We start from the raw sequence: 20,877 nt of genomic DNA on the forward strand, positions 1-20,877 counted from the left end.
TCTTCATGTGCGTCCTTTGCAGTCTCACTCACCCAGAAACCACTTCTCCAGCGCCACCCGCAGATCCAAGGGCCCAGTGCCAGCGTACAGGTTTTCTCCGGTGTCCTCATTGTCTGGGTTATGGTTCCAGATGCACTTGGCGGCATAGCCCTCAGCCAGTAGCTTCAGCCTTGGGTCCCATTTCTGAAGAAGTAGTGAGTGAGTTGAATGAGGCCTCACAGGTCATTATCATAGCTTGTCACACACATACCTTTAACTTGAAGATTGAAAAGCATTGACATACTCAACTGCAGCTGGAGGGAGACCTTTATTTGTGTAACAAAATAAGAGACTATTTTTGCGCTATGACGGTTGAAATACAGTTCCAGTCATCCATCCATCTTCTAAGGCTTATGCGGAATCAGGTCACTGCGGCAGCAGCCAAAGTAGAGAAGCTAGAATTTTAGGCCCTGCCCACCCACTTCGATAAGCTATTTCGTGGTATCACAAGGCGGCCAGTCAGAAGAAAAATATAGGGCCCCAAGTGGGCCCCAACCTTGCATCGACAAGAAAATAGAGTTAAGCCCATTTTTATCCGGAGCGCACAGGCAGTCGTCTATCAAAATAGAGCACATAGTCTTTCCAAAGCACCCAGAGTCAACCCTGTGCACTGAACAAAGCACCAGGGAGATGTCAAGGAGGCATCCTAACCAGATGCCCAAGCCACCTCATTTACATCCTCTCAATGCAAAGATCAGTGGCTTTGCTCTGAGCTGGATGACAAAATGTCTCACCTATTTCTAAGGCTACGTTTACGCTGCAGCTAAGTTCAGATTGTCTTGCCCATATGCAATACATGTCCGTATTTGTTTTTATGCAGTGTGAACAGACAATTGTGATATATTCAAACGCGACCATTGCTTCTTTGATATGTGGATATGAATCACATATGTATGCGATGCTTCTGTCGTCACGTTTGATGTCTTCACGTTGATGTCGTTCTTGTTTTTTTTGGTTCCTGTCTTTGTCAGTTCTGTTTCGGTTAGCCAGTCTGTCGGTCGGTCCGTTAAGTTATGTCAGTTTGCCGGTTCTGTTAGTTTGTTCCCCTTATCCTCTCTTCCAACTACCTTTTCCCTTCAATAAACCCTGGTCCAAGCTGCATTTGGTCGCCCTGCTCCATTCCGATCCGTGACAGACGACAGACCGGTACAGAGTCCGATGCAGCACCGATCCGCCTGTCGATCTCGCGCTCCAGCATCATGGATACAAAAAGCTAGATTTCAGCTAGAAAAGATTTCAGCTGTCAGTTTGCACTGTGAGGAACATAGTGAGGCAATGGAAGACCACAGCCACGGTTCTAGTGAAGGCCGGGAGAGGCAGGCCAAGAGAAATCTCAGGTAAGCAGAGGCGAAGGATGGTGCGAACAGTCAAAGTCAACCCACAGAGCAGCTCCAAAGACCTACAACATGATCTTGCTGCAGATGGAGACACTGTGCATCGTTCAACTATTTAGCGTACTTTGCACAAGGAGATTCTGTATGGGAGAGTAATGCGGCAGAAGCCTTTTCTGCGCACATGCCACAAACAGTGTCGCTTGAAGTATGCTGAAGCACATTTGGATGAGCCAGTTTCATTTTGGAATAAGGTGTTGTAGACCAGGGGTGGGCAAACTTTTTGACTTGCGGGCCGAATTGGGTTCTAAATTTTGACCGGGGGGCCGAACCAGGAGCAGTTGGATGTAGTGTTTGTGTGAAGTAATATAAACGACCTGTAAAGGTCATTGCATAAAAGATTTGGGCCTTTAGTAGGTAGTAACGCATGGATATTCAAAAAAAGTTTTTTGAAAACAAATGCATTTATTAACAACATTAAAAAAAAACATCCCTAAAAAACTGCTATCAGTGATTCTCATAAAATATGACACTGTTATTATGAATAACAGTCTCCATCACTTCAGTGCCTGCAGGTCAGATTAATGAAAGATGTATGTTTATCTTATGAGATCACATCAAACGGCAAACATTCTGACCAAATATATAATCTTGAAGAATCGGTGAAAGCATACATCCAAATAAAGTAATCAAAACGGCAACACGGTGAGGGGTATCTCAAAATCAGAGCAGAGTTTTAACTCACAAACACCTGGTAACAGAGGTGAGGAAACGGGAAACACTTCCTTAAAGTAAGCCTTAAGAACTTTACAGGTTAAGATTAGTCACAAACAGGTGGTGCATCAATGTCCTTGAGCATCCTGCATTGTTTGAAAATGAGAATGGTCGCTAGTTTCAATCCCTGGTATTTGTACAGCTCATATTCAAAATGCATTTTTTTACAACAAACTTGAAAGCCTCCCCTTCATTTTCAGTGGGAACAGTGTTGTTGGTCTCCATTTTTTTGCTAGTGTGTCATAGTCTGGAGTAAAATTTGTTGTGGCAATTCTTAGGAGAGATCCGAGGTGTTGGTCCGTTTACCTATATCTGTGACGGGTTGATGTTGATGTTCATGTGGCTGAACGTCACGTCGCGTACGTCCAGCCAAATTGGCCACTCTTTTTAAACACTCGGCACTCAGTGTCCACCTTGCTTTTCCTTGGGCGACTCATTTTAATGGAAGGATTCCAGGGCAGGGGAAGGTTTGTGCGTGCGTGGCTTTAGCGTAAAACTGTATCCGAAAGCTCGGCGCGCAAATTACAAGAATGCTGTCGTCACAGCCCACGCTCTAAATTCGGCCCTGAGACAAATAGAGCGCGAGTGCGCCATTTCCGTACTACTGAGTACGTACACGCACTTGTGAGTGTGCACCGAGCTTTCTGACACGGCTTCCGGTAGTAAATGCGCAGGCGAGTGGTTCCCCATCTACTGGGGAAACGCAGTCATTGCAGGCAAAATGACCGAAAAAAAAAAAAGTTTAATAATACAATTTATTTAGGGTTGGCGGGCCGGATTAAACGGTCCCGTGGGCCGGATGTGGCCCGCGGGCCGTAGTTTGCCCATACCTGTTGTAGACTAATGAAACTAAAATAGAGTTATTTAGACATAACAAGGGGCGGTATACATGACGGAAGAAGAACACAGCATTCCAGGACAAACACTTGCTACCCACAGTCAAATTTGGTGGTGGTTCCATCATGCTGTGGGGCTGTGTGGCCAGTGCAGGTACTGGCAATCTCTTTAAAGTTGAAGGTTGCATGGATTCAGCAGATTCTTGCAAACAATGTTCAAGAATCAGTGACAAAGTTGAAGTTGCGCAGGGGCTGTATATATATAAGACAGCGACCCCAAACATTGCTCAAATTCTAATAAGGCATTCATCCAGAGGAACAAGTACAACGTTCTGGAATGGCCATCTCAGTCCCCAGACCTGAATATTATTAAAAATCTGTGGTGTGATATAAAGCGGGCTGTCCATGCTCGGAAACCATCAAATCTGACTGAACTGAAGATATTTTGTCAAGAAGAATGGTCAAAAATACCTTCAAGCAGAATCCAGACTCTCATTGGAAGCTTTAGGAAGTGTTTAGAGGCTGTTATTTCTGGATGGATGGATGGATGGATGGATGGATGGATGGATGGATGGATGGATGGATGGATGGATGGATGGATGGATGGATGATGTTGAACAATCTTTGTTTTCAGGTCCTTTGTCAGTTGTTTAGAGGCTCCCATGTTACCACTCCTCAGAGAAGATGCAAAGAGGAGAACAACTTGCAACTGGCCAACTTAAATACCCTGAACTGGAGATGTTTTGTAAAGAAGAATGGTCGAAATACCTTCAATCAGAATCCAGACTCTCATTGGAAGCTATAGGAACTGTTTAGAGGCTGTTATTTCTGCAAAAGGACAATCTATTAAATATTTATGTCATTCTTCTGTTGGGGTGCCCAAATTTATGCACGCACCTACTTTTGTTTAAGTAATGACTGCACACTGTCTGTAAATCCTATAAACTTCATTTCACTTCTCATATATCATTGTGTTTGTCTGCTATATGATATATTTAACTGAAATTGTTGATATGAACAACCAATGATTTATAAAGAAAAATCTTGAAAATGATCAGGGGTGCCCAAACTTTTGCATACGACTGTATATCTGACAGACGTCTCTGAGTGGGCAGGGGAGAGATTGCTTGGAAGATTACTGACATTGTCCGTGAATCTTAAAAATTGTTTTGTCAGTTGTGGTTCTACCATGTTACTTTAATTTGATCCCACTTGATACATGAGTCATAAAGTTGTGGGACCACTGAAATTGCTGCACACAACACTTTTGATTATCTATACACTGGCCTCTTAATTGCTCACAAAACATTCCAGTGCACTGCAGAGCAGCAGTTGGTATCGCACCTGGGTCATTTGCATCATTCTGTTTACCCCATATTTGGTAAATGGACTACACTTATATAGCACTTTATCTATACCATTCGGTGCCCTTAGTGCCTTACAATGCCTCACATTCACCCATTTACACACACACACACACACACACACACACACACACACACACACACACACACACACACACACACACACACACACACACACACACACACACACACACACACACACACACACACACACACACGCACACACACACACACACACACACACACATACATGCATGCAAAGCGGCATTGCAGGAGACCCATGGTAGTATCCTGTTGACAGGGGACTTAAGGTTCCAGTCATTTTAACAGTACCAAACTACAACAGAAATATTAATTTGAAGATATTTGGTCATAATATTACTGAAAAAAAACCCCAAAATCTTTTGATTTGAGGAAATTGCAAACAGGGGACGTTCCTCCTTGAGTGACGTTTACATCTTAAAGGGAGGACATCCATGTACTGCAGTAATTACAAATAATTACGAGCACGCACGCACACATGCTTTTTTGCTGCAAACTTGAGTTTGAGCTACACAAATGACATGATGTGAAGATTGGGTACCAAAGTGATTGTGTGTGTGTGTGAGGGGGGGCGTGTGTGCGTGCGTGCTCGTAATTATTTGTAACACGCAACAAATGCGACAAGTGTAAATAATTAGGGCTGCACATTCTCCTTTTTCTTTCAATGCTCTCCGCATCTGTACTTACTTAGAGTTTGGGCACACACACACACATACACTCATACGCAAACACGCACTCACTAAAAGAACAATTTTTACAGTTTTTCTCAGTTGCTTTAGTTTTCTCAGATCAGAACTGAAATTCACAAAACTACTTGTTCAATCTTCACTTTATGGTGTCAGTCGTCTATGTAGTATGTATGTGTGTGTGCGTATGTGTGCGTGTGCGCACGTGTATGCGTGTGTGCGTGCGCGCATTTGTGTGTGTTTGCACCGCAAATCTTAGTGCTCAATTTGGATTTTTTGTGAAGGTGTTCACCTCCATATTAAATGACCTCACTCAGTCTGTTGTGTGACCATATGTGTCCCCAAAGTGACCCGGCAAAAGAAAGAGATGACGTAGTTGCCAACGTAGCATTTGCAGAAATAGCAGTCCAAATATGCAGGTTCTCGGACAATCAAAATAGTCGCTCTCCCTTCCAAGTAGTCTAACACTCCTCCCTTGAACGAAGCGCATGATGATGCCCTCGGATATACGCGACCTGGTCGTTCAGACCCTGGTTGCATTGCAAAAGATCTGATATCTGTCCAATCTAGGACTACATATATGAAACTGCCCCAGGTTGGGCTTGAAGGAATGGAATTGAGACATTCAGATGGTCTTAAAAAAATCAGATGCAGGTCTCATATCGACCCAAAAAAGTATTGCAAGCCTCGTTTCGAACTGGGGTCGAGCCACAGTGGAGAGCGGACTTTTTAGACCTGCCATTTGGCTTGCCAGGCTAATAAAATGATGAAAGTTTCTTGTAAATCTAAGTAAAAAATGATGGTGTTAGGCGTTAGGTTTTGAAGTACCTACTTATTTAGTGCTCAACCCTTTATTACTTATGTGCATTATTGTCTTTTGTTCTGTTTTGCTGTGTTACAGAATTTTCCGAGGGAGTAATCCCAAGGTATAAATAAAGTTGAGTCTAGGTACCAAGAGAACTTTTCAAATTAAAACCCCTTCGTTATTGTACCTTTTACCCATAGTAATCTATAGCCTGGAAAGTCAAACCCAATGCTGAACCGTGTGGGAGGGCCATTCAGCGCGGCTCGACTCGTTAACTTGCTGTGCACAATTTTACATAATGGTGCAATAGTTTTACATATCTAGAAACATATAGAGGCATTAAAATCCCAGGTTTGCTCCTCTGAGAAACGCGTATCAATTGGTCGGGCGTATCAATTGGTCAGGCATGCCACCGATCGATCCATGTATTGATCGATTGATCTATCCAAAAAAAAGAAAATTTGGTATGTGCTTGCTTTAAAAGTATTCAATCATCCATTTCTTTATACTGTCTATCCTCGCGAGGCTAATAGGTGGAATCTATCCCAGCTGACTTTATGTGAGTGCCGGGTACGTATACCCTGAAATTATCACCACATATAGAGAAACAGCCATTCACAGACATTCAAAACTAAGAACAGATTTCGAGTATGCAATTAATGTATGAAGCTGTTTTTTCTTTGCAATGTGAGTGAAAGCTTAAGTTCCTGGAGAAAACCAATGTAAGTACAGGAAGCACAAATTCAAGCCCAAACTCATTATTGTGAAGCAGATGTGCTCACTCCATAACCATCATGCCTTCCTTAATGAAGATAATTTATAGGTATTCAATACATAACTATTGTGTGCAGTTTTCTTTAGCTTACCAGGGGCAACATGGCAGAGGAACTCGGGGACACCTGTCCTCTGTAGTAGTTGTGGAGCTCAACCAGCAGCTCTTCCTCCTCCTCACCAAGGAGGCTCCGGGCTCCAGGAGCCAGTAGCATGCCCAGCAGCAGCCAAGTCCACAGAGGTACACTTGAGGCTGTGGAGAAATTGCACATGCACCCCCTTTTCACTGGCAACTTGCTGATCTTCTGTAGCTCTAACGTGTTCCGTAGTTGCATGTTGGGAAACAAAGTCCTGGGAGTGTTGGAGGAGGGTCGGTCCAGAATTGTCATTGTGTGTATGCTGTCGTAACCAAGGTGCAGATGTGTGCCTTGATCGCCCCTACAGCAGCTTTAAGTGCGCACGGGTCCTTCCCCCATACACAGGCACACACATATTGCATCCTCCTCTTCCTCCTCCATCATCCCTCCCTCTTCGTTTCATCAAGTGAACGTCAGAGTCACAACATAACATCCAGACTTTAGCCAACATCTACACACAGCCCAACTCAGCAAGATATTTCTTTAATTGTGTGCTTTTTTTCAGAAATCCTGCATCCTCCATTCCAACTATTAGCATCTGCAGCGATGTCTCGTGTGACATGAAATTTTGCTTTTAACACAAGAAAGAATGAAATGTGTCAGGTGTCTTTGCTATAACAGTAATCCAGGATGGCACCTTACATTCAGCTGCTCTGTAACTAGTGGGGAAATTTGCTGGGCGATTTGAAAACCTCATTGATGACATACTCATGACCTGGTAAAATTTTTTATTTTCTTTGTTTTTGAATCATGATCTGATTCCTGGCTTCTTAGTTGAGTTGTTTTTGGCTTGATTTTTGACGTAGTTCTTGGTCCCTGACTTAATTCTTTCGGCTTTCTACTTCTTGTTGACTTGTTCTTCGGTTCTTGACTTGGTTATTTCATTTTTGACCCTGACTTGGTTAGCTTGGTAGTTTCTGGACCTGGGTCTTGACTTAGTTCATTGGTTATTAACTTGGTTCTTGACTTTGTTCGGTGGTATTTCCTGGATTGCCTCGGACTTGGTCTTTTCATTCTTGACTTTGTTTTTTACTTATAGTTCTTTTAAAATGTGTCACTTTCATTCCTTCATAGGTTAATTCATTCCGTTTTGGATTTTAATTTGGTACGTTACTTAGTTTTTGACCTGGGTCTTGACATATTTGTTGACTTAAGTTAATTATTTCCTGCCTTGTAACTTAGGCTATATTCACACTTCAGGTCAATTCCGATTTGTGCTTTCTGGTCGTCACAGACATTCAAAACTAAGAACAGATTTCGAGTATGCAATTAATGTATGAAGCTGTTTTTTCTTTGCAATGTGAGTGAAAGCTTAAGTTCCTGGAGAAAACCAATGTAAGTACAGGAAGCACAAATTCAAGCCCAAACTCATTATTGTGAAGCAGATGTGCTCACTCCATGACCATCATGCCTTCCTTAATGAAGATAATTTATAGGTATTCAATACATAACTATTGTGTGCAGTTTTCTTTAGCTTACCAGGGGCAACAGACTCATTCCATTCACATTAGAAGTCACATTTGTTTTTGGATAAAAAAAAATCTGACTGTTAATCAAATAAACCAGATGAGGCATCATGCCCTGCGGTACGAAATGTAGCATTTATTTTTGTGAGTAATCAATATGGTTAAAGTTCAGGCAAACAATTCAATACAGTTGAGAAATTACACAAATACATACCGTATTTGCCGGTGTATAAGTCGACTCGGTGTATAAGTCGACACCCTAAAATTCGACGGAAATTTACGATTTTATGATATATCCTTTGTATAAGTCGAGCTCAATTGTTGCATTATATTAAACTTCAAAATTCAATATGCAAAATTTATTGACGAAATGTGTTCAAATTCCGGGAGGCCGTGCGCATGCGGCTGTTTATAAGCACCGCGGAGGAGATCGCGGAGCCTCATTCGACTTCCAGCGGCCGGCGAGCTCGCGCACGCCGCCCGGCACCACCGGGAGGCCGGAAATAGCTCCAAGCCGAGCGGATCGGCACTTTATAAGCACCGCGGAGGAGATCGCGGAGCCTCATTCGACTTCCAGCGGCCAGCGCACTCGCGCACGCCGCCCGGCACCACCGGGAGGCCGTGCACACGCGCCAAGTGGCCGGAAATAGCTCCCGCCGAGCGGACCGGCTCTTTATAAGCACCGCGGAGGAGATCGCAGAGCCTCATTCGACTTCCAGCAGTCGGCGAGCTCGCGCACGCCGCCCGGCACATCCGGGAGGCCATGCGCACGCGCCAAGTTGCCGGGAATACCTCCCGCGGAGCGGATCGGCTGTTTATAAGCACCGCGGAGGAGATCGCGGAGCCTCATTCGACTTCCAGCAGCCGGCGAGCTCGCGCACGCCGCCCGGCACAGCCGGGAGGCCGTGCACACGCGCCGGGTGGCCGAAAATAGCTCCGGCCGAGCGGATCGGCACTTTATAAGCACCGCGGATGAAATCGCGGAGCCTCATTCGACTTCCAGCGGGCCGCGCACTCGCGCACGCCGCCCGGTTCTGAAGTGTTCGCCTCGGCTGGTTCCCCATGTCGGCCACCACAAGTGAAAATTCGGCCTCTTCCCCTGGAAGTCCGGCCAAGTTTGGCGAATATTTTCTAAGTGCCAACGACTCAACCGCCGTAAAGTGTCCGCCTCGGCTGGTTCCTCCGGTCGGCCAGAACAAGTGAAAATTCGGCCTCTTCCCCTGGAAGTCTGGCCAAGTTTGGCGAATATTTTCTAAGTGCCAACGACATTCATTTAGACATGGCGATTGAATGTTTACGTACCGGTAGTTATTGTCGTTGCTTGATGCGCGATGACTCGCACATTCGCTCAATACCCAGTACTTCCCCCTAGCAGTCATCGTCGCTGCCTGGCTTTCGATGTCCGTTATTGAGGTGAGAATATTTGAAATTGTTGCTGAGGATGCGTGTTAATGCGACGAACGCTTTATAATGATTCAGTTTCTCGCTGTTTGATGAGCCTGACGGACGCACACCCACGCACAATGAGATGCATGAGAAACAGCCTTGGTTACCATCACATTTGAAGCGATGAATACGAAGTTAAATTTTATGACTCGGTGTATAAGTCGAGGTCGATTTTTTTCGGTCGATTTTGGATCGAAAAAGGTCGACCAATACACCGGCAAATACGGTATGTAGGTCTATGAGTGTTGTGATACAGGACAACAAGATGTAAAAGGAGAAGAATAAACCACAACAAATGTGTTTGAATCACATCCTGGATGTTCTACATGTTCCTAAGTGACAGGGTGGAGTCATAGGCAGTCATTTATTCTGTTCACACATTGCTACATTGGATTGTGCGTGTGTGTGCGTGTTTGGTGAGCAGCAAGCATGCTAACCTTGGATGGAATTCCCCTTTAGTCACAATGTGAATATGATGAAAACACACACACATCATGAGAAGACTATGCAGTGATGTGAGCCTCGCCCTTGTGGTATTCTTGCCATTGACTAGTTTGCTAACAGATAACAGATGATTGTTCGTACATTAATGACTTTCTACGGGTAGATCACACATGCTTTGACGTGTTGTGTGTCTGTATGGTATATGTTGGTATGGTCTGCAGCCAGGTAAAACAAACTCCACAAACTTAACAATAGACACACATTTTATCCATGCTTGAAGACATATGCACACTGTTGTGATGTGAATGTTTGTGTCGCTTTTCCTTGATGCCTCCTCCGTTGAGAACTAACCTCTCATCAAGGAATAAACTAGGCGTTCACATCAAGTACTCAAGAGAGCGTGATAATGATGTCATAGCTGTGGAAGCTGACGCCTCCTTAGAGACCATGTCAAACATTTCAGCAAACATCTGGACTCGTAGATCCCAACCCAAGAACTGCATTCACTGGAGGCTTGCTCTGCCCACATATCCAAGAACAAAATATGTTGTGGTCTATTATCTTTACTTTACGCTTGTCCTGGTTTGAGGAAGCTAGTTTGCTTCTTGACTGTTGAGCTGCCCTTGAGCCTGGCATCAACGCTCCTCAACTTAGCTGTTGAGCAGCCCTTTCTTGTGTTCTGCGTCACGCCAACATCTCTCCTTGAATACCTGTATGTGTGATTTAGAGCTGCAACTAATGATTATTTTAATTATCGATTAAGCTGTTGATTATTTTGATAGTAAATTGATTAATTGGATGAAAACGTGTTAATTACAAACATTTTCTTCAAAAACATACACCACTACAAATTACCATTAGCTCGGGCCAAACAGAGTCCAGGCATCTCACTACGTGCGTGTCAAGGCAGATGAACCAGCCAGGCGTACGGCTACAGAGCGTATCAGGTAAACGGGAATCAGGTGGCAGGCGTACGCGTGTCAAAACAGACGAACCGGCGAGGACTGATCGGCGCACATTATCCCTTTATCTATTAGCCCTTATCAGCGCCGAATAGCGCGCGTTGGCAACGTGCACCCCGAAGGTCTAACGCAGAGGAGAAGTCAGCCGGCCAGCAGGGCGAAAGCCGAGCGGAGACGTGTTATGCTTCTCTTCGGGAAATCTTAATTTTATAATACAGTAGTTTTTAAAAAACATGTGTACACATACGTATATACGCCTAAATATTTTTATCCAATATATCTACTGCAATTTCACATTAGATTGCTGGTTTGAAACTTAATTTTAGTAAATTGAAGGACATCACGGGCCCCCTGCTCGACCCCCTGCAGTTTGCCTACCGGGCAAACAGGTCGGTGGACGATGCGGTAAACATGGGACTGCACTACATCCTGCACCACCTAGACACCCCAGAGACGTACGCCAGGATCCTGTTTGTGGACTTCAGCTCAGCGTTCAACACCATGGCTCCCGACATCCTCCACCAGAAGCTCCATCCACCTCGCGGTGCCTGCCTCCACCTGTCAGTGAATCACCAGCTTCCTGACCAACAGGAGACAGCATGTGAGGCTGGGGACCATCACATCCGACACCCGGACCACCAGCACTGGCGCCCCCCAGGGGTGCGTCCTGTCCCCACCGCTCTTCTCTCTCTACACCAGTGATTGTTCCACAGGCAACTCTTCTGTGAAGGTCCTAAAGTATGCGGACGACACCACTCTCAACGAACTGATCCGGGACGATGACAAGACTGCGTACAGACAGGAGGTGGAGCAGCATGTCCACTGGTGCAGCCAAAACCACCTGGAGCTGAACCCGCTCAAGTCCGTGGAGATGACAGTGGACTTCAGGAGAGACCCTTCACCACTTCCACCCCTCGCTATCCTCAGTAATGCTATTTCCTCCACAGACACCTTCAAGTTCCTGGGATCCACAATCTCTCGAGACCTGAAATGGACCGGCCACATAGACTCTGTCCGGAAGAAGGCCGAGCAGAGGCTGTACTTTCTGAGACAGCTCAGGAAGTTCAACCTACCACAGGAGCTGCTGAAGACCTTCTACACTGCCATCATCCAGTCTATCCTCTGCACCTCCATCACTGTCTGGTTTGGATCGGCCACCAAACAAGACAAGCACAGACTGCAACGGACAATCAGGACTGCGGAAAAGATAATCGGGACCAACCTCCCATCTATCAAAGACTTGTACCTGTCCAGGACCAGGAAACGTGCAAGTAACATCTCTGCAGACTCTTCTCACCCAGGTCACAGTCTGTACGAACTACTCCCCTCCAGACGGTGTTACAGAGCGCTGTACGCCAAAACCAGCAGACAGCATCTTTCCCCAGGCTGTCGCGCTGATGAACTCACACCACTCATAGAGTCTCAGAGACATCACTGGGCAATAATATCCTGTTCTTGCCACTTAAATGTTGTTAGTCACCTGAATGTTGTTAGTCACTTAAATGTTGTACAGAGGCTGAGATCAACCGGAGTCAAATTCCTTGTTTGGCATGCACAAACTTGGCCAATAAAGCTGATTCTGATTCTAATAAACTTTTGTTTTAAAACTTGTCTGGTGTTTGAGTGTTTTATTCATTGTTTTTATTTTTGCGCATGAAAACACAAAAATCAGACATTTAGTGAACTGCTTTATATGACAATATGTATATGTATTTTACGTAATGTGTCATACGTGTTGGTGTCCCCCAAAATAAAATGTCAGCATATTGTGTAACGAGTTCACCTAATGGCCCAATGTCTTTGTTTCAGTATCTTTTTATTAATTTCCATATTTTCTTATTGTTTTTGTGTGCATTGTGCAATAAACCTTCAATTGAAAATCAATTCTAAGACCTTATTCGAATCAAAAAGGGTAAATGGGTGGATAATAAATGATCGCATCAACTTTAATGTTCACACAGTTCGGCACACATTGATGTCATTATTATAAATGTCATGTTTTCTTGTGAATAGAGCAAAAAACTTCACATGCCTCAAGTAGGGAGCAGTGCTACTCATTAGATACCCCCAAGGGGCTTTGTCTGATGGGCAATCATTTACAGGTATGTTAACAGTCAAGTAAGTGTATGAGTGTACGTGTGTGTGTGTGTGTGTGTGTGTATATATATGATACGTGGGATGGTAACAAAGCGGATGAGAAGACATGGGAAGCAGTGAAACAAAAGACAAGACCCATGTTAGATATTTTAGCGAACATGTTGGGGATTTAATTTCAACAAATTTGGTCAAAAGGCTTCCAATCAGCCAACAGACATTTTCCTGTTGAACCCTGCCCCCTCATGGTGATGTTTAATAAATAAAGGTGATGTCACACAAGATCATAAATAAAAATGTCTTCATTTAATACAACACAGATACAGCAAGTAGGTCCCATGCCATAAAAGGTCAAGTGTTATTGGTGAAAACTTGACCCAGCACAGCGAGTCGAGCACTGAAAGGCTGGACAGGACAGGACAGGGGAAGCATCTTCTTCTCACCCGGTTTCAGAGCTATGCTCTCTGAGTGGCTGGGTGGAGGAGGCTCTTCCGAGTGGCCGCCATGTTCTTTAGCTTTTTTAGCAGACTGTGATTGGCCGAGGAGAATGTCGTGGAGCTCCTGTCGCTCGCGGCTATGCTGGCTGCAACAGTAGAGCGCAGCCGGGTCCAGCGGATGGGCCTCTGTGTTGAAGATATAGCCCCCTGAGCTCAGGATGCACTGGCCTTCCTCTCCTCCCTCAACCCATGACTCTGTCCCGCTACTGTGCAGAAAGTGGGTGGGGTCGAAAAGTAAGTAGAGGTACTTGATGGTCTCAGCCAGAAAGAAGGATTCCATTCTGTTGTCTAGCTGGTGGTCTCGCAGGTCTTTCACCTGAAAACACAAGCGCCGTCAGCTTGGACCGATGCCCTCACCCCACCTCTGCCAAAGAGGCACTGACGCTGGCATAGCCGCATGGCGTCTTGGCGATCCGCTCAACAGACTCGACAGCGTCCAGGCCGAGTTGCAGGTAAGTGTGATCGGCTGTTGCCTTGAAAAGGTACATGGCGCTCTCCACCAACTCTGCATTACACAAAACAAGGAAATCAAAGATGATGACTTAAGAGATAAGGATACATAATGCTATATTCTTCAACCTGCATTATCTGAGTACTTCTCAAATAGGGGAGCGCGGGCCCCCCTGGCGGGGTTGGTGCAGTGCAATGTTGGAGGGGGGGTTGCATGTGACTCCACGGAACATGTTAATTAGGATACAATGTTGTGTATGCACACAGAAATGCACAACACGAAGAATGATGTAGATATGCCTTTTTAGACACAAATTTGCTGGGAAAGAAAAATCCCATGTACGACTTTAATATATTTTAACTAACATGTTGGGGATTGAATTTCAACAAAGTTTATTTAAAGGTCATACAAGGGTCAAATGACCTGAACATACCCCAATCCTAGAACGAATGATATATTTAAAATAGCTGTTGAATTCCATTTCCATCTATACATTTCTTTTGAAAAGTGGCATAATTTCCAAGAGATTGGGGTGCTCAGGTCGTCTTCCATGCCCATATTTTCACAAGTCTAAAATTTTGGCAGGCTGAATCTTCCAGATTGTGGTCATGGTATCCGTACAGATATCAGGTATCCGATTTGGTTTGTAAGGCCAGAATGAACAAAATCAAGGTTTGGCCACTTCTGAAATGGAATGTTAGCTCCATCGGGTGAATTGAGCCAGAACGATCACAATGTAAACTAGAAAATGTAATTTCTGGAGAAATTGCGTGTGAAGGCGAAGACCATGAATAACTTCTTAGGGAATGCTGCCGAATGATGTTGAAATGAGTTGAATTACTTGAGAAATGTAGAAAATTTGGAGAATTTGTGGTGAATTTCAAAATTGGAAACTTGTCATTTTTGGTAAGTGGGAAGTTGTGGAATAGGTAGGAAATGATGAAGTTGAAAGTTGGAACGGGTTGAATCGGTTGAAAAATGTAGAAATTAGAGTTGAAAATTTGGTGAATTTCAAATTTGAAAGTTTGGAATTTTTGGTAAGTGGTAAGTTGTGTAATAGGTAGGCAAACGATGAACAGTTGAAAGTTGGAATGGTTGAAACGGTTGAAAAATGTAGAAATTAGAGTAGAAAAACAAAATTGTAGAGAGTTTGATGGAATTTCAAATTTGAAAATTTTGAATTTTTGGTAAGTGGGAAGTTGTGGAATAGGTAGGCAAAAGATGAACAGTTGAAAGTTGGAATGGTTGAAAAGGTTGAAAAATGTAGAAATTAGAGTAGAAAAACAAAATTGTAGAGAGTTTGATTGAATTTCAAATTTGAAAAATTTGAATTTTTGGTAAGTGGGAAGTTGTGGAATAGGTAGGCAAAAGATGAACAGTTGAAAGTTGGAATGGGTTGAATCGGTTAAAACATTTAGAAATTAGAGTAGAAAAACGAAATTTAGGAGAATTTGGTTGAATTTCAAATTTGAAAGTTTGGAAATTTTGGTAAGTGGGAAGATGTGGAATAGGTAGGCAAAAGATGAACAGTTGAAAGTTGGAATGGGTTGAATCGGTTGAAAAATGTAGAAATTAGAGTAGAAAAACAAAATTTGGGAGAATTTGGTTGAATTTCAAATTTGGAATTTTTGGTAAGTGGGAAGTTGTGGAATAGCTAGGCAAAAGATGAACAGTTGAAAGTTGGAATGGGTTGAATCGGTTGAAAAATGTAGACATTAGAGTAGAAAAACGAAATTTGGGAGAATTTGGTTGAATTTCAAATTTGGAATTTTTGGTAAGTGGGAAGTTGTGGAATAGGTAGGCAAAAGATGAACAGTTGAAAGTTGGAATGGGTTGAATCGGATGAAAAATGTAGAAACTAGAATAGAAAAATGAAATTTTGGAGAATTTGGTTGAATTTCAAATTTTGAATTTTTGGTAAGTGGGAACTTGTGGAATAGGTAGGCAAAAGATGAACAGTTGAAAGTTGGACTGGGTTGAATCGGTTGAACAATGTCAAAATCAGAGTAGAAAAAGAAAATGTTGGAGAATTTGGTTGAATTTCAAAATTTAATTTTTGGTAAGTGGGAAGTTGTGGAATAGGTAGGCAAAAGATGAACAGTTGAAAGTTGGAATGGATTGAATCGGTTGAACAATGTAGAAATTAGAGTAGAAAAACTAAATGTTGGAGCATTTGGTTGAATTTCAAAATTGAATTTTTGGTAAGTGGGAAGTTGTGGAATAGGTAGGCAAAAGATGAAGAGTTGAAAGTTGGAATGGGTTGAATCGGTTGAACAATGTAGAAATTAGAGTAGAAAAACGAAATTTTGCAGAATTTGGTTGAATTTCAAATTTGAAAGTTTGGAATTTTTGGTAAGTGGGAAGTTGTGGAATAGGTAGAAAAAAGATGAACAGTTGAAAGTTGGAATGGGTTGAATCGGTTGAAAAATGTAGAAATTAGAGAAGAAAAACGAAATTTTGGAGAATTTGGTTGAATTTCAAATTTGGAATTTTTGGTAAGTTGTGGAACAGGTAGGCGAAAGATGAACAGTTGAAATTTGGAATGGGTTGAATCGGTTGAAAAATGTAGAAATTAGAGTAGAAAAACGAAATTTTGGAGAATTTGGTTGAATTGCAAATTTCGAATTTTTGGTAAGTGGGAAGTTGTGGAATAGGTAGGCAAAAGATGAACAGTTGAAAGTTGGAATGGGTTGAATCGGTTGAAAAATGTAGAAATTAGGAGAATTTGGTTGAATTTCAAATTTGCAAAAGTGGAATTTTTGCTAAGTGGGAAGGTGTGGAATAGGTAGTCAAAAGATGAATAGTTGAAATAATAATAATAATAAAGGACAGCAATAACAATAGTGTGAAGGTCTTCACCTTCACACTAATAATAATAATAAAAAAAAATAACGGACAGGAATAACAATAGTGTGAAGGTCTTCACCTTCACACTAATAATAATAATAATAATAGACAGCAATAACAATAGTGTGAAGGTCTTCACCTTCACACTACTACTAATAATAATAATAGAGAGCAATAACAATAGTCTGAAGGTCTTCACCTTCACACTAATAATAATAATAAAGGACAGCAATAACAATAGTGTGAAGGTCTTCACCTTCACACTAATAATAATAATAAAGGACAGGAATAACAATAGTGTGAAGGTCTTCACCTTCACACTAATAAAGGTCAGCAATAACACTAGTGTCAAGGTCTTCACCTTCACACTAATAATAATAATAATAATAATAATAATAAAGGACAGGAATAACAATAGTGTGAAGGTCTTCACCTTCACACTAATAATAATAATAATAATAATAATAATAATAATAATAATAATAATAATAAAGGACAGGAATAACAATAATGTGAAGGTCTTCACCTTCACACTAATAATAAAGGACAGCAATAACAATAGTGTGAAGGTCTTCACCTTCACACGAATAAAGGACAGCAAAAACAATAGTGTGAAGGTTTTCACCTTCACACTAATAATAATAAAGGACAGGAATAACAATAGTGTGAAGGTCTTCACCTTCACACTAATAATAATAATAATAAAGGACAGGTATAACAATAGTGTGAAGGTCTTCACCTTCACACTAATAATAAAGGACAGGAATAACAATAGTGCTAAGGTCTTCACCTTCACACTAATAATAATAAAGGACAAGAATAACAATAGTGTGAAGGTCTTCACCTTCACACTAATAATAAAATAATAATAATAATAATAATAATAATAAAGGACAGGAAGATCTTCACACTAATAATAAAGGACAGGAATAACAATAGTGTGAAGGTCTTCACCTTCACACTAATCATAAAGTGAATGGAGTAGAATAACATATGTGTGAAGGCCATCGCCTTCACAAAATAATAATAAAGTGAATGGTGTCGAATAACGTGTGAAGGCCATCACCTTCACACAATAATAATAATAACTAGAATTTGCAATTCCTGAAGAAATTGCGTGTGAAGGTGAAGAGGTTGAATAAATACTTGGGGAATGTTGCAGAATGATGTTGAAAAGAGTTGAATCGGTTGAAAAATGTAGAAATTACAAGGGAAAAAGGAAGTTTGGGAAAATTGGGTGTGAATTTCAAAATTGAAAATTTGGAATTTTGGGTAAGTGGGAAGTTGTGGAATAGGTAGGAAAATGATGAACAGTTGAAAGGTGGAATGGGTTGAATAAGTTGAAAATGTAGAAATTAGAGTAGAAAAACAAAATTGTAGAGAATTTTTGGTAAGTGTGAAGTTGTGGAATAGGAAGGCAAAAGAGGAACAGTTGAAAGTTGGAACGAGTTGAATCGGTTAAAAAATGTAGAAGTTAGAGCAAATCTTGAATCCTAATAGAGAATGAATGGGAATTAAAAGAAAAAAAATTGCGCCAAAATTTTTTGAAATTTGGAACAAAAGGAAAAAAAACGGCTTCAGGAAGTTCACTTTTGGGGTTAAAATGTTGAAATGGGTTTAATCGGGCAAAATTTGCAAAAGTTAGCGCAAATGTAGGTATTTAGGGCACTTAATGTTGAAATATGGTCACTTCCGGTTTGATTTGGTCACTTCCGGTCTATTTGGGTCACTTCCGGTTTGATTAGAGGCACTTCCGGTCTAGCTGAGGTCACTTCCGGTTTATTTTGGGTCACTTCCGGTTTAAAAAGGTAACTTCCGGTTTGATTTGGGGTTACTTCCGGTTTGATTTGGGGTCACTTCCGGTTTACCTGAGGTCACTTCCGGTTCATTTGGGGTCAATTCCGGTTTGATTTGGGGCACTTCCAGTTCATTCCGGGTTCATTGGGGCACTTCAGGGTCAATCCAAGATGGCCGCCACTCTGGAAGTGGGGGTCAAGGGTTGAATTGTGGAAGTGGGGGTGAAGGGGGTGAATATGGTAAGCATAAGGTGAACAAAGTGAATAAAGTTGGAATGGGTTGAATCGGTTGAAAAATGTAGAAATTAGAAGGGAAAAACTAAATTTTGGGAAAATTTGGTGTGAATTTCAAAATTGAAAATTTGGAAATTTTGCTAAGTGGGAAGGTGTGGAATAGGTAGGCAAAAGATGAACAGTTGAAAGTTGGAACAAGTTGAATCGGTGGAAAAATGTAGAAACTAGAAGTGAAAAACTAAATTTTGTGAAATTTTGCAAAATTTTGTGCAAATTTTAAAAGTGAAAACGTGAAATTTTTGAATTTGGCAAGTTTGGGAATGTCCCCAATGTGATTTGAATGTGTTGAAATAAGTGAATTTCAAACTGGAACAACAAAAATGTGAAATGTTGAATCTGCCATTAAGAATGAATGGGGAAAAAAATGCCACAAAATCGTGAATTTTGTGAAAACGGAAAATTTTTCGAACAAAAAAAAATGTAAGCAGCCGTGTCATGAATATTTGGAATAAGTGAAAAGTGGAACGGAGTGAATCGGTTGAAGTATGTGGAAGGAGTTAAGCGTCAAAAAAGTGAGCGGAATAAGTAGAATAATAATAACTAGAATTTGCAATTCCTGAAGAAATTGCGTGTGAAGGTGAAGAGGTTGAATAAATACTTGGGGAATGTTGCAGAATGATGTTGAAAAGAGTTGAATCGGTTGAAAAATGTAGAAATTACAAGGGAAAAAGGAAATTTGGGAAAATTGGGTGTGAATTTCAAAATTGAAAATTTGGAATTTTGGGTAAGTGGGAAGTTGTGGAATAGGTAGGAAAATGATGAACAGTTGAAAGGTGGAATGGGTTGAATAAGTTGAAAATGTAGAAATTAGAGTAGAAAAACAAAATTGTAGAGAATTTTTGGTAAGTGGGAAGTTGTGGAATAGGAAGGCAAAAGAGGAACAGTTGAAAGTTGGAACGAGTTGAATCGGTTAAAAAATGTAGAAGTTAGAGCAAATCTTGAATCCTAATAGAGAATGAATGGGAATTAAAAGAAAAAAAAATTGCACCAAAAGTTTCTGAAATTTGGAACAAAAGGAAAGAAACGGCTTCAGGAGGTTCACTTTTGGGGTTAAAATGTTGAAATGGGTTTAATCGGGCAAAATTTGCAAAAGTTAGCGCAAATGTAGGTAATTAGGGCACTTAATGTTGAAATATGGTCATTTCCGGTTTGATTTGGGTCACTTCCGGTTTGATTAGAGGCACTTCCGGTCTAGCTCAGGTCACTTCCGGTTTATTTGGGGTCACTTCCGGTTTAAAAAGGTCACTTCCGATTGAAAAAGGTCACTTCCGGTTTGATTTGGGGTCACTTCCGGTTTGATTTGGGGTCACTTCCGGTTTACCTGAGGTCACTTCCGGTTCATTTGGGGTCAATTCCGGTTTGATTTGGGGCACTTCCAGTTCATTCCGGGTTCATTGGGGCACTTCAGGGTCAATCCAAGATGGCCGCCACTCTGGAAGTGGGGGTCAAGGGTTGAATTGTGGAAGTGGGGGTGAAGGGGGTGAATATGGTAAGCATAAGGTGAACAAAGTGAATAAAGTTGGAATGGGTTGAATCGGTTGAAAAATGTAGAAATTAGAAGGGAAAAAACTAAATTTTGGGAAAATTTGGTGTGAATTTCAAAATTGAAAATTTGGAAATTTTGCTAAGTGGGAAGGTGTGGAATAGGTAGGCAAAAGATGAACAGTTGAAAGTTGGAACGAGTTGAATCGGTGGAAAAATGTAGAAACTAGAAGTGAAAAACTAAATTTTGTGAAATTTTGCAAAATTTTGTGCAAATTTTAAAAGTGAAAACGTGAAATTTTTGAATTTGGCA

At 41.7% G+C, this 20,877-nt stretch overlaps 2 protein-coding genes across 3 annotated transcripts in view; both read right to left on the reverse strand.

The window, feature by feature from the left end:
* Positions 1-7,140, reverse strand: part of LOC125988684 (peptidase inhibitor 16-like) — a 29,955-nt gene extending 22,815 nt beyond the window's left edge. The window contains 2 exon segments of the mRNA XM_049754285.2: positions 33-183; positions 6,744-7,140. Coding sequence (XP_049610242.1) covers positions 33-183; positions 6,744-7,037 — 445 coding nt within the window. The 5' untranslated portion in view covers positions 7,038-7,140.
* A 6,200-nt stretch (positions 7,141-13,340) lies between these two features.
* The window catches only part of edem2 (ER degradation enhancer, mannosidase alpha-like 2), a 156,901-nt gene continuing 149,364 nt past the window's right edge, over positions 13,341-20,877 (reverse strand). For both annotated transcript variants that reach the window (XM_068649817.1, XM_049754280.2), the window contains 2 exons: positions 14,078-14,199; positions 13,341-14,010 (listed from right to left, as the gene is read on the reverse strand). In XM_068649817.1, coding sequence (XP_068505918.1) covers positions 13,549-14,010; positions 14,078-14,199 — 584 coding nt within the window. In that variant the 3' untranslated portion in view covers positions 13,341-13,548. The remainder of the gene's footprint in view (positions 14,011-14,077; positions 14,200-20,877) is intronic.

The sequence above is a fragment of the Syngnathus scovelli genome, chromosome 2 (genome assembly GCF_024217435.2).
Source record: "Syngnathus scovelli strain Florida chromosome 2, RoL_Ssco_1.2, whole genome shotgun sequence".
Classification (NCBI taxonomy): Eukaryota; Metazoa; Chordata; class Actinopteri; order Syngnathiformes; family Syngnathidae; genus Syngnathus; species Syngnathus scovelli.